Source organism: Equus caballus, chromosome 21 (genome assembly GCF_041296265.1).
Source record: "Equus caballus isolate H_3958 breed thoroughbred chromosome 21, TB-T2T, whole genome shotgun sequence".
Taxonomy (NCBI): domain Eukaryota; kingdom Metazoa; phylum Chordata; class Mammalia; order Perissodactyla; family Equidae; genus Equus; species Equus caballus.
In genome coordinates this window covers 37957775-37972193 of record NC_091704.1, presented here as the reverse complement: position 1 = coordinate 37972193, position 14419 = coordinate 37957775, and the positions used below count along the sequence as shown (strand labels likewise).

General features: G+C 42.2%; 1 protein-coding gene across 6 annotated transcripts in view; it reads right to left on the bottom strand.

The window, feature by feature from the left end:
• Positions 1 to 14419, bottom strand: part of PAIP1 (poly(A) binding protein interacting protein 1) — a 45544-nt gene that overhangs the window by 17537 nt on the left and 13588 nt on the right. The window contains exons 2-6 of one of the 6 annotated variants that reach the window (XM_023625679.2): positions 12274 to 12414; positions 10732 to 10893; positions 10269 to 10366; positions 8426 to 8595; positions 1056 to 1241 (exon numbers count right to left, since the gene is read on the bottom strand). In XM_023625679.2, the coding sequence (XP_023481447.1) occupies positions 1056 to 1241; positions 8426 to 8595; positions 10269 to 10296 (384 nt within the window). In that variant the 5' untranslated portion in view covers positions 10297 to 10366; positions 10732 to 10893; positions 12274 to 12414. Of the gene's footprint in view, positions 1 to 1055; positions 1242 to 8425; positions 8596 to 9153; positions 10207 to 10268; positions 10367 to 10731; positions 10894 to 12273; positions 12415 to 14419 lie in introns of those variants that run through there. The other 5 variants (XM_070246298.1, XM_005604287.4, XM_070246299.1 and 2 more) reach the window with 5 other exon arrangements.

Here is a 14419-nt window from a genome sequence, read left to right as displayed (position 1 = left end):
TACTGAAGAGCTGAAACCAAACAGAAGAGAAACCAGAAAGCAATAAGTATAATTCTTCCATTTTCTCTCATTTTTCTCTTCAACCCATTTAGAAGCCGAGAGTAGGTATCAGGACAAATGCAGCAGTTCTATCTTCCTAAGATCTCAGGCATTTCTGGAAATCTGAGAGTTGGTTAGGTAATACTGGGGTTCAGTAAGAATACAGAACAAATCAGAAAAGTAGTCAAATGAAACACCAGGCAAAAGAAAAATCAACCTGCTATCACAATCACTCTTCCATACATTCCAAGTTTGAGTTGCTCTACCAGCAATGAACTAAAGAATACTAAAGGTTATAGGTCTGTTCATATCCTACTCTGTTTTTGGCCAGTCTCACACACTGACCTTAAACTTGTCTTCAAAGTCCAGTGTTTATTTTTCTCCCTAAAAATAGCATTAATGTGTCAATGACCAATATGCTAGGATCAAAACTAAACTTTGTGTGAAGAAACAATCTACACTGACATTTGACTTTCAAGGAATAAGGAATTAAGATGTAAATCCTTGACAATCTTAAAGTGAAGACAAGCAGAAATGTTAAGACTCAAGACAGGGTGTTTTGTGGTCCTTTTTTGTTTTTCCCCAAGACATTTATGAGGCAGGAAAGTTCTCTCATGTTTTTTTCTCCCCTAATCCAATAATGGTATATAATTTAACATCCAGGAGAAAAGAAATGCAGTCTTTTTTGTGTACTGTTAATCTCACATCCTATAAAACAGAGCGGAGTGGAAAAAAGGTATGATACTTATGTAGCTTTCCTCATAGATGCCCAAAGCTCCTTCCAACGGCCTGGACAGAGCCATGGCTACACAGGTGAATCTGAGGTCTGGCTCCAGCCCTGGATCCCTAACTATAGGAATTTTACACAGCAGAGACTTAAAAGCTCCTATGAACCATAAAGAGCTAACAAGTGTGGAGGCAGGTGAACATGAACCTGGCCTCCCTCAAAGAGCAGCCACCATCCCTGGGCTTCAAGGAAGCCACCTGATGATCACTCCGTGCTATAGCCAACCTACCTGTTGATAGATGAGTTCCACAAGTTCTTGCAAAGCATCATCTGTTGTAACCCAGCCATTCAGGGTCTCTGCAAACTGCTCAATTTCAGTTTCAAAACTGCCAGGCTGCTCTGTAAGATGATTCAAGAAATCCTGAACATATTCTGATAGAGTGGGATAATCCTCACAACCATCCTCATAGGATTCCTATAGATCAGAAGGTAAAAAAATAAATAAAAATGAAGCAGTTTCAAGTTGGGATGTCTCTAGCACAAATAATTTTTTTTAAGGATCCTTCACATGATAAAATTTGTTATTTTCCTCAATAAAATTAAGTCCACTGAGCTATCCTTCTTCCTTGCCCAATGGCTAAAATGTTGTAACAGAAGGGCTCCATCTCACGGGGTAGGGAATTGTCATCTTATCCCTGGCAGATCTACGAAATGGCTGAGAAATAAAGTTTAAACCAATATATCACTATAATACCAATAACAAAATTAAGATTTTAATGTATTTACTTTACAATAAGATCTAGGATTTGCTTCAAAATGGGAGGGGAGCAGAGGCCAAGGATATGGAAACAAGAATGGCCACATGTAGCTAACTGTTGAGACTACGGTGATTCATTATACCATTCTCAATGTTCTTGTAGATAGTGGACATTTTCTATATTGAAAAGAAGAAAGCTAGTAGGGCTGTCATTTGCCAATCCCCAAGGACAGGAAATATATATGGTTAAGTGACTATAAAATTTCATCATATTGTACAGTGGTAGGAGACTTTTTGGCTGCTATATCCAAGTTTCTAGCCAATCTTGATAGCAGCAGTAATTTCCAACTAAGGTCTCCACCACTATCACCTTTGGAAGTTCCCAACCTTTTAATAAATGGCAGGAGGCTGAGCAGGATGAGTACTGCAAAAAGTATCAGATCACAGTTATCAACCCTTACACTCGCAGTGCCTGGAGTACCCTCCAAAGCATTCTGAAGTTTACTTAACAGTTATGATTTAATAATATATTGCGTGATGAAATTTACCCCTCCCCAAAAGGAGTCAAATGAGGAACCACATGAAAGAATTATGACTGCACTATAGAAGCATTTTATGAAGGGGTCACATTCTAAAGTCAGGGAATCCATATAGGGGGGAAAAACCCCACATCTAGTCAAAATTCCTTTTAGGAAAGCTCCATGTTGGAGATAACATACAATCTTAGTGGAAAGACTGACACAGCCAGTGGTTCCTCTGTTGTTGGTGCTGACCACTATTTCTTCAGCTGACCACAAGTTAGAGGCCATGTTGCATGATTTTTATATATTTCTAGACACTAAAGTGATACTTAACATGACAAGTTTCATGTACTATGAGAGGCACTCAGAAAATAAGACCAGCTGCAGGAATAGCAGATTCATGCACCCATATCATGCTCATACAGCGTTCACTGAGCAGAAGAGCGGGGAAACGCTCACACATTAAATGTTTGTCTGATCACACAACTGAATCCAAATTAAATTACTGTAAGATAAAGGTACTAATGCTGATGAAACTCAAATTTATGAACCATACACATTACAGCTGTGTGACTGAGGATTAAACCAGTTAATGAGTTAAGTGAGTTAATGAGTAAACGCCCCTGGACCAGTGACTAGCACACAGTAAGGCACTAAGTGTTCAATAAATAAATTTTTAAATTTCTAGGAAAATAGTGAAACATATCCCAAATGCAACAGCCATGTTCTCAAACCTAAAGGGGCTACAGTGTAGAAGCTTCCAAAAACAGAATAAAAGCTATACTTCTTGGTACCTAGGATGGTACTCTAACTGATTAATTCATCAACAAGCTAAAAGCCACCAAGTGTGTATATGTTATTCACTCCAAATCGTTTGAGTATTGAGTGCTTACTAAGTGCCAAAGACTGTTCTAGGTGCTGGAAGTACTATCATGCCATGAATACAGGAGACAAAGTCCTCCTCTCATGGAGCTTATATTCCATAATGGAAGACATTATTCGGACGCTGAGACATAGTATGGAAAAAATGGTCAGGGAAGGATTCTGAAGAGTTAACATCTAAACTGCAACAGAAAGAAAAAAAAAAATCCAGCCATGCAAATACCTTAGGGAAGATATTCTATGCAGTGGGCATAAGAAGCATATAGGCCCCAACGAGATAGCTGCTTGCCTGATACCTTTGAGAAAGAAAGGCCAGAACAAAGAAATTGACGATGGGGCAGTAGCTAATGAGATCAATGAGGCAGACAGGGAGATCATGTAGGATCTTGGGGACCATAGTGAGGACACTGGCTCAAAAGGCAGTAGGAAAGCCATGGCGGGTGGAGTTGGGGGTGAAAGACTGCTGGGGTGGGTTTGAACAAGGAAGGACCACGTGCCAACTTAAGTAATTCGTGCATAGTCACACAGCTAGTTAGAAGAACTGAGCGCAGAACAAATCCTGTACTTTTTAACTTCTATGCTATACTCCAAATAACCAAAGGCTTAACGCTCAACTCTGAGATACATACAAGGATATTCATTGCCAAAGATTCATCTTAACAATCCATCAACAAGGAACTGGTGAAATATGTTACCTTATACCTGTATAATGGAATATCACATAGTCACTTAAGAAAACAAGATATATTTACGTGTACCAATACAGAAATATTGCCAATACAGTGTGTTAAATGAAAAGAGAATACAGAACCATATTTTAGTACAATTTAATTTTTAAAAAAAGATTTATAGGCAATGAAAATTTCTGGAAAGATAGAGAAGGAATAATAGTAGTTACCTCTGGAGTGAAGAAATGTTCATATTATAAATACTGACCCTTTATTATAAAATTGTGAAAGCAGTTAAGAATTATAAATGCATACATTAATATACTTAATGTCAACCACACGTGTGAATTTTACAATTAAAAACTAGTTTAAGTTTTTGATATATAGTTTAGTTTTACACACTTGTAGCATCCTATAAATGATAATGAAAAGCAGGAAGTCTACAGGTCCCAGCTGAAGGTGTTAATTTCCTGTTTCTATCAAATGTGATTCATTGTGGTAAAACGCGGTTTAGAACACTGGTTTCAGTCTTTTTTTTTTTCCTTCAAATTAGCAAACTCTCTTTTAAGAAAATCTGAAGCCCAAAAGTAAAAAGGGAACATAGAGCTGCTCTGAATACAGCAGAACAGGGGATTCAGAGCCTGTCGTTTTAAGAAAAGAGAAGGCAAAGAACATCCTGAACAGATACACACTCCAATGTGTTTGAATCAAAGCTTGCATTAGTTCTCTAGTACCAGATTTTTAATTTCCTCAGTTTTCAATGTGGAGTCAAATGTCTTCCACGCTGAGAAATATTTAAGTTTTATTTATTTTTCTTAGAAAGAATTCTGTAACGAGATTAGGAGGGACAGCAATCAGAAAACTCACTTTTCACGGTAGGTACTTTGACTACACCGGTGGGATGAAAACCTAATCTAAAACAGTGGGACCAAAAGAAAACTGATCACTCAGATGATGGAATAATTAAGACTACTTTAACTGGATTGAAGGTGGGCAAGAGGGTGAAAGAGAAAGAGGAGTCAATATACCATCAAGCGTTTAGCCTGAGCAGCTGGTTAGAATATAAAAACATAAGAGGTATGCAGAAGATAAACTCTTTTTTAATCTTTGAGTTTGAATGTGAGATCCTCATGAAGAGGTCAAAGAAATGGAGACACAAGCCTGGAACTCAGAGGAAGAATTAGATTTCCAAGTTGTCAGCAGATAGGCAGGCAATGGTCAGATTCTAGGGGACCGGTAGGATCAAACGAGGTAATAAAATGGAGAAAAGACAGAACCTCAGCGATTACAGGGTGAGGGAAGAAGGAATGATCTGCAAGTTGGAAGGATAAAGGAAGAGTACTGCCACAGAAGCCAAAGGAAAAGGTAAATGGGAAGAGGTGCTCATGATATCAAACGCCACAGAACAATTTCGTAGGTTGAAATCTGGGAGAAGAGTGGTTGCAGAGTCTGGGAGTGAAGGAGACTATACACAGAGAGGGAAAAATTAAAACGAAAATTAGTATCTTAAATATTCAGTTCTTATAAAAATAAGAGGAACTTCTGAAAGACTGAAAGGTACCCTTGGCACCTGGTGCAGGACCTGGCACACTGGGACTTGTTAAACCTTACATGTCATACTGTGGTCAACAAAGTCTACTAAGATGAGGGTTAAGAGGACATTTTAAAACCCAAAGAGCAGCAGTAACTGTCGCAAAAACAGCATCAATACAATTAGTGGGATTGGTCTCCAGAGGTCTGAACAGTCAGTGAGAAGTTCAGTAGTACCAACAGTGAATAATTTTACACCTTGGAGAACGTTATCACTGAAAGGCAGAAGAAAAACTGGGCAGTAACTTCAAGGAGGATGTTTTTAGAAAAAAGCTGGGATTTTTGTGTGTGGGGGGGGGAATTTTGTCTCTTAAATGCTTTTTAAGTTCCTAGGTGGAATTTCTGGTTCTGTGATTAAATGTTTAGGATGTGATAGTTACTCTGAGAAGAAGTAATGGCCAGGAATAGATGGATATAGCAGCTCACTGGTAAGAAGGCATACAAAGCAGGAAATTCTGGCAGTGAGATTAGAGGAAAGATTGAAGGGCTTGCAGTTGTAGAAGGGTTAAGAAAACAGCCAAGGACTATTATCAAGGCTTTTAGAAAAGGCATGCATTCTTGAGAGCAGATCCAGCTCAAGCAATAGATTTTTACATGTATTAACAAAAGCAGACTCAAGGAGCTTCTGGAAACCAAGCCAGGAGACCACTAGAAAAGAGGCTCCACAAAGGCAGGAATTTTTGTTGATTTGTTCACTGCTGTATCCTCTGTGCTTGACTCATGTTAAGTATCCAACTATTTGTTGAATGAGTGAGTGAATGTAGCTAACTTTTGATTACGGTTACTATGAGGAAAAGTTTCCCTCACAATAACATTTTATCACAAGAGTCAGGAAAAACAAAGATACTGCTCTTCTGTGAAGTGGATTGAGAAAAACTCAGCCGGGGTGAAAGGGTAAAGGAGTAAGGCCAGAGAATGTACCAGAGCAGGGCTAGCAAGTTTGAATGCTTATAGAATACAGGTGGATTACAAACGAATGAAGTAAACCAGTGAGCAAATTAGAGCTCACACACTCCATCTAAAGGGGCTGCCTCTCTTCAGCTCCCGCCAATTTTTTGCTCTATCAAAATAACAGTCCAGTATGGCCAGATCTTAGGATTTCAAGAGAAACCAGAAAATTCAGATTTGCAGTATCTAACTTAAGCGCTGGCAACTTATTAAAAGAAAAAAAATAAGACAAAAAACTCTGAGGGCCAAAGATACACCTGGAGGCCACATGTGAGCCACAGGCCTGCAATCTGTTCTGGAGACTTGAGCACAGAAGAAGCCGACCTACTGGAAGATACCAAGGAATGCCTAAAAGATGACAGTGGCTCAAAGTAGTGGACTAACATGGCTCAATTCACTGCTCTATAGCCCAGGACTCACTTGAAGTATGTTGGTACAGAACTGTGGAAAAAACTGCATCCCTCCCCCATCATAAAATTGCCCAAGTCAACAGGGACGCAGACAAATGGGGAACTGTTTGTGGCTGTTAGAAGGCAAGTATCCTCAAGAGTTTATTCAATTACTCACAGCTCTCCAATGGTTCCTTTCTTCTCTGAGCCAAATACTATCTTCTGGCACGAACCCAAGCAGTTCTCACTTCTACCTTCTATGACTGATGGCTCTTTTCACCCAAAATCAACTGTTCTTCCTGCTATGACTATACTTTCCCTTTTCAGGCCGAAAGCTTTTTCCCAAAAAGTCCAAGCTGCATGGAATTTCTAAAATATGGAATACAGCTTTTCTATACTTTTTCTATCAAATATGGAGGAAAAACCAAAAAAAAAAAAAAAAAGAGTAACAAAAAAGGTTTGCCACCATTAGTTATCAGGTAAATACAAATTAAAACCATAACTAGATACCACACACTCACTGAATGGCTCAACTTAAACAGAAAATACCAAGTGGTGACAAGGAAGTAGAGCAAGTGGAAATCACACAGTCCTCAGAGAGTACACTGCGACAGTCTCTTCGGAAAACTATCTGGCAAGTTTCTACTAAAGCTGGCTACACTCTGTCCCAGCAATTCCACTTCTAGGTATAGACCAACTGAAACAAGGGCAGATAGCCACCAAGACAAGGAAAAGAAGAGCAATCCTACTCAAAATAGCCCCAAAGGAGAAGCCACCCAATGTTCATCAACAAACGGGACTGTGGTTCACACAACAGAATGCTATGAGAATAAGACACCTCCAATTACATGCTACCACATGGATCAACTCTGATGATGAATCAAAGTGAGAAACAAAAATAATATATTCTGTATGACTCCATTTATATAAACTTTGAAAACAGGCAAAATTATCGTTAAGTCAAAACAGTGGTTACCCTTGGAGAGCGGTAATGATTAGAAGGGACAGAAGGGGCTTTAAGGACGTTGCTAACGCTTCTTTTCTTGATTTGGATGCTGGTTGCCTGAGTGTTCACTCTACAAAACTCTGAGCTAACCTTTATGTACACTATTCTATGTTATGTATGTCAGTAAAACTAAGAATATAGGACATGTTAAAGTATTATCAATCATTTCTTCAGACTGTTTCCTATCCCATTTATCTATAATTAATTGCTATACATTTACCTAGAACAGATTCTTTTCTAAATATTCCAATTGTGCTTTGTGTTTTCTCCTGCTATTTAAGCGTGACCAATTTTTAAAATTCTTATAATATTGACAAAGGTTAATCTGGAAGTTTAAAAGTTCTTTATACCTATGTAAACACTTTATCAAAACCCCTACAACATTTCTGCATAACAATAGTTAATGAGAACCAGAAAGACTTCTCTTTTAATATAACAGAGCCCAGATGTGTACTTCTCAGCGTTCAAAAACCTACCTCAATTAGTCTGCAGCAAAACAACTCTTTAATTTACTGTAAAGCTACCAATGAATATTCAGCCATCTTGCTAAAATCAAATTGAAAATCAACTTTGCCAGGCCACTATTCTACAGGCAGGCTGTCCATAAAGTATGGACACATTTTAGTTTATTAGCCTAGAGATATTCCATACATGGTGGAAATACAGCAGTGAACAAAACAAACAAGAATGTCTACTCCCAAGCTCACATTCTGAATATAACTTTTAATAACTACAAAATATAATCCTGAGTCAGTTTTGTTTTCTCATGAGCTCAATGAATTCATAATAAAATGTTTTTACGTCTAGTACAGAAAGCATTAATCAGCATACTCTGATTAATGAAGTAACACTTTTCCAGTAATACTAAACTGGAGTTGTAGTAAAAGGGTGTACTTACTGCATAATTAGAAGAATAACCTGATGGGTAAAATTCAGGGGCGTTCACAGACAGCTTAGACATTAATACAGGAGCAACAACCACCTGGGGTTTGGCCATTGCTGACTCCGAGTTCTGCTGTGGGACAGTATCCTGTGAAATAGGTGGAGCTCTCAGGGGCCTCGCTTGTTCTGCGAAAGGAAAAAAAGGGGTGTTAGAGGCGTTCACGCCTTTGTGCAACAACTTACTATATACTGAAAAGCCATCTAAGAGGGGCCGGCTTTTAGGAGTTCAACAAGGACCATCACGAAATTTAAGGTTGTCGCCAGGATATGTACCAAAAGCCTGCAAAAAGGAACAATAGACTTGCTTTTAACTCATTTCTGAACACACCTCCCTCCCAAGTGAATGCCTGTGGGCTTTTTTTTTTCTTCGTTTTTTAAGGAGTCGGTTAAAGAGGTGGTCGCTCGCCCAAAGGTCTCCCCTTTCCAGCGCTGGGGAGGGGGCGGCGATTTGGACTTCCTCCCGGGACAGCACAACTCCGAGACCGCGCGGGGGACCCTCCCCCGCCGGGGCGCACAAAGGATTCCAGCAGCCCCTTCCAAACCCGTTCCGGGCCCGCCTCCACCCCCCCAACCTGGCCCCGCGGGCAACGCTTTCGGGGAGCCGGGGCCAAGGAGGAGCCAGCGCGCCGGCCCTCGGCGGAAGCGCTGGCCCAGGAGGACGGGGTCCCCACAGCGGCTCCGTACCTGGGAGCGCCCCGGGCCGCGGAGGCCGCTGGGGGCCGGCGGGGACCTCGCACTGGGCCCCTGGCGGCGGGGCCGTCCTGGGCTGGCGCAGCGGCGGCGGCTGCAGGAAGCCCGGGGCTTTGGGCTGCGGCGGCGGCGGGTGCCGCGGCCGCTCAGCAGGCCCCGCTCCGTTCGGGAAACCGCCGCCCTCAGGCCCGCCCCCTCCGCGGCCCAGGCCCCGGCTCCGGCCCCGACCAGCACCTGGGGCCCGATCGAAACCGTCCGACATGCTCCTCCTCCGCCTCCTCCGGGGGCCGCGGCCGCTGCGCTGGGGAGGACGCGGGGGGAGGCGCCGCGGGCCGGCTCTCGCAGCCGCGCTCACTCGGGCCTCATGGAGGAGGAGGGCGGCGGGCCCCCGCTCGGCTCCTCCGCGCTTCGGGCAGAGCGGGCGGCAGCTGGAGCCCCCGCCGAAGCCGCCGCTCCACAGTGCCCGCCCCCCGGCTCCCCTCCACTTGCCGATTCTCCCCGAAAACCCGGCTCCCCGCCTCCGGCGCGGCGGGGACGAAGGCGGGTCACAGCGGCCCCCCGCGGCCCGGAGGCCCCGGGCGCGCCCGCCGCGGCGGCTCCGCTCGTTCACCGCGGGCTGGCAACCGCGGCCCAGCAGGCCGCCGCACGAGCGGCGTCTCCGTGACTTGGCGGCCCTGCCCGCCACCGGGGCCGGGCGGGGGGCAGAGAGCAGCGCTTACCCGAGGCGGGCGCAACCTACGCGGTGGGTCTCAGGAGAGACTGGCGAGACTGACCGTTGGTGCCGGGAAAATAAAAGTACGGGGGGAGGGGGCGTGGAGCCGCGCCGCGGTGCGCGGACGCACACCCCCGTGGGCGCGCAGGTGTGATCAATGCCCGGCGTGGAGCGCGCCCCGAGGACTGGGCGCGAAGGGGTCCTCGGGAAGCAGCTCTGCCGCCTGCTTCCTTAGAGCCGGAGAGGGGAGTGGAAACTGACTCGAAAGACTCCCCCCTCCCCGCGCCCTTTTCAATTCGCGGTAGCTGTTTATCACGGCAGGTCACAACTACCGTGACCAAGCTTCAGTTTCTTCCCTTTTCTCTTCCCCTCCCGGAATTTTAGGAAAATACACTACCTTTCAATGAAACGCCCCTCTTTCTCATCTTCTACCAGTGCTGTCCATAACAATAGTGCGAGCCACAAATGCAAGCCACTTATGTAATTATAAATTTTCTAGAAGACAAATGAGAGTAAAAGAAGGTGAAATTAATTTTAATTCTAATATATTTTACTTAAATATATCCAAAATGGTATCATTTTGACGTGTAATTAATATTAAAATATTGAGATATTGTCTTCTTTTCATAGTAATTAAAATCCAACGTGTATTTTACACTTTCGGCACATCTCAAGTGGGATGAGGCACATTTCAAGTGGTCTATAGCCACATGTGACTAGTGGCTGCCTCATTGCACGGCAAAGTTGTAGATATTATTTAGGTGTAAATTGTTGTGTTTGTCAGGCCTGACAGAGTTAAAGCCAAATGAAGGATGAATATAAGTAATGAAAAGAATAGGAAAAAAAATTGATTTCTTTACTGTTAGATTGAAACATCTTCCCAAATTCTGATTGTGGCCCTGTATTTTAAGCAGTTCTTAATGTTTTTTCAGTCTTGTCATCTTGAGAATCATTTCAATTAGGAACAAAAACTCTTGTTAATCATTTTCTCTTCTTGTCAATACAGAAAATAACATCTTCACCTAAACAAATGAGAAAAAATGGCTTTAATGAGGGCAATCATGAATAAATGATTCATGCTGTTGATGATTGGCAAAAATAATGAAGTCAGGGAAGGAAGCCAGCAAAGAAGAAAGAAGATAGGATTCAAAGTAGGCTGGAGCTTGGTTTGGATCCTGGCTTTGACCCTTAAATGCCTGTGTGATCTTGAGTAAGGAATTTAGCTTTTCTGACCCTCAGTTTCCTCATCTAAAAAATAATAAGTATGTTGTAGCACTGAGTATATATTACAAAGACAAGATTACAATTTAAAAATTAGATAAGGTAATGTTCATAACATTAAAATCTATTCTTTCATGTAGTCATCAATCTCTTCTTGCCTGGACTTTTCTGTTATATAGGAAAAGCCACAAACTGTATGCTGAACAAACGTGAGAGAGAGTTATCCTGTGTGTTCCACTGAAGTAGATGGCCCACTCCTGTCACAAACTTTTTTTCCCCTTAGAACTTTTATGGTGGATAGCACCTTTTCTACACCTGAGACTTTCTTATCTGAGGATAAGGCTATTGTGCATCCATGGTGACATCAGGGAGTCCTTACAACTTCCTTTTGTTAGATAAGTTAGATAATTGAGATGTCATCCTTTGTCTTCTCATTTGCTACTAGGTAACTTTAGCCTTATGACATATAAAAGTGGACTTGGGGATAACATGAATGGATTTATATTCATGATAATAACAATAGCTAATATTTGTTGCCAGCTACTGTTCCACAAGCTTAACTTTTATCGTTTGATTCAATCCTCACATCCTATAAAGTAGACATTCCAATTGTCCCCATTTTACAGAAAAGGTGCTAAGATATTATGGGGGCTCAAATCTATCTGGGGACCATTATAGGGCTAACTGGCAGATGTTAGGTATTGTAAAATGCCAAGGGGCCACACACAAACACACACACACACACAAATGTAAGCACCATGTGGGACTCTGAAGAGAATCATCAAACGAGCTCCTCCTCCACATTTACACCTTTGTTATTGATTTATGGTGAAAGGAAAGTAGGAGGACTAAATTCTGAGAGGTTGGAAAATGTGTTGTAACATGGGAAAAGGACCTGCTCTGAACTACGGAAAAGATTTGTTTCTTTAAGTTGGGCTCGAAAGATCTTTTCCAGGAAGACTTCCACAAGCTCCCTAGTCTTCGATTTCCTCCTTTGTGATAGTTGCATCTTGGAAAAACTGTGACTTGGCGCTTAGTGTGCTGGATTGTTAACATTTGATTTAACTGTCTCCTCCACTAAGCAAGCCTTCTCAAGGCAGAGGACACCTTTTAATCTCTACACTTTTACATTTTAGCTCAGTACTTGGTACATAATACGCTTTTAACATAATTGGACTCACCTGCAATACTCCTGCTTTTCGTTGGGTCACCAGTATAATGAGGGTAAAGAAGACTGGTTTTCAGAAACCTTGAAGAACTTATTGACTTCGAGATCGTCATTGGACCATATGGGGATAGACAGTGCAGGCTTTCAGGTCCAGCTAAGAGGAAAAAGTTTCCATAAATATGGGGGAAATATTTGCAAAGCACATGCTGACAAAAGATTTGTTTCTAGAACACATGAAAAAGTCTCAAAACTCAACTTGGAAAGAATAATCCAGTTAGAAAACGGACAAAATACATGAACAGAGGTTTCACTGATGAGAATGTACAGATGGCATTTAAACCCGTGAAAGAAAGTGTTCAACATCATTAGCCATTAGGTAAATGAAAATTAAAACCCCAGTGAGATTTCACCATCATCTTATCAGAATGGCTCAAATAGAAAATAGTGACGACACCAAATGCTTGCAAGGATGTGGAGAAACTAGAAACTGAGTCACTCAAACTTTGCTGGCGGGAATGTAAAATGATGTAATCACTCTAGAAAATAGTTTGGCAATTTCCTTAAAAATTATACATGTAACTACTATGCAACCCCAAAATTGCACTCCTGGGCATTTGTGACGGTTAATTTTATGTGTCAGTTTAGTCCATGAGATGCCCAGATATCTGGTTAAACATTATTTCTGCATGTGTCTATGGGGGTGTTCCTGGAAGAGATTAGCATTTGAATTGGTGGACTGAGTAAAGCAGATGGCCCTCCCCAATGTGGGTGGGCATCACCTAATCCATTGAGGGCCTGAAGAGAACAAAAAGGAAGAGAAAAGGAGCATTTCATCTCCCTGCTTGATTTGCTAAGCTGGGAAATTGGTCTTCTCCTGGCCTTGGACCAGGGCTTTCACCACTGGTGTTCTGGTTCTCAGGCCTCCAGATTGAGACTGGAACTACACCACTAGCTTTCCTGAGTCTCCAGCTTACAGACAGCAAATCATTAGACTTCTCTGTCTCCATAACCACGTAACCCAATTCCTCATAATAAATCATATATATATATAATGTATATATATTTAACTCATTACTTCTGTTTCCCTGGAGAACTCTGAGACAGAAATTGGTACTGAGAAGTGGGGTGCTGCTGTGACAAATATCTGAAAAAATGTGGACGTAGTTTGGAAGCAGTTAATGGGTAGAGGCTGGTAGTGTTTTCTGGTGCATGCTAGAAAAAGCTGACATTGCATGAAGGGACTGCTAAGGTAATTCTGGTGAGAGCTCAGGAAGAAAAGGGAGCTGTAGAGAAAACTTCCATCTTCTTTGTCGACAAAAATAATCCATAACCAATCTGTAAATGAAAATTTGGCTGAGTTTATTCTGAGCTTAAATCTTAGGATTATAACCCGGGAGAGTCTTTCCACAAGGGAACAGAGCACTCCAAAGAAGTGGGGGTACACAGGGTGGTTATATAACCTCAAAGAGGGTGTTTCACATATGATTGAAATGTCCCTCCCACAATAGTCACAAGATTGCCCTGTCAGCACAGCGCTTGATGGACACAGCAGGTAGCAGGAGGCAAGTCTATTGTCTCGAGCTGGGCGGTCACCGGTGAGCTGAGCGCAGCAATCAGTTTCTAGCCTAAGGAAAGATACTTAATCCTTAAGGAGATGCCAACATTGGGAGGGGGAGGGAAGTTGCACCTTTATCTCAAGGGCCTTTGCTCTTGCCATAGGGAATCTCTAAAGCAGATATACAATGCATGCTCAACGGCCTCGGTCAGGCCCTTTTGGAAAGACAAGGTCAGGCCGAATTAGGTTTACACCAAATGGCTTCCTCATATACTCCTATTGCTTGCCATTTTTATTTGTCATCTTAGAGATGATAAATAATCATGTATAGAATGTTGGTAGAAATATGGACGGTAAAGGCCATTCTGACTTGGTCTCAGACAGAAATGAGGACCATGCTGGACCTTGAGGGTATTAGGCTAAGCAAAATAAGTCAGAGGGAGAAAGTCAAATACCGTATAATCTCACTCATAAGTAGAAGATAAAAACAACAACAAACAATCACATAGAGACAGAGATTAGATGGGTGGTTACCGGAGGGGAAGTGGGGAGGGAGGAGGGCGAAAGGGATGATTACGCACATGTGTGTGGTGATGCATTGTAA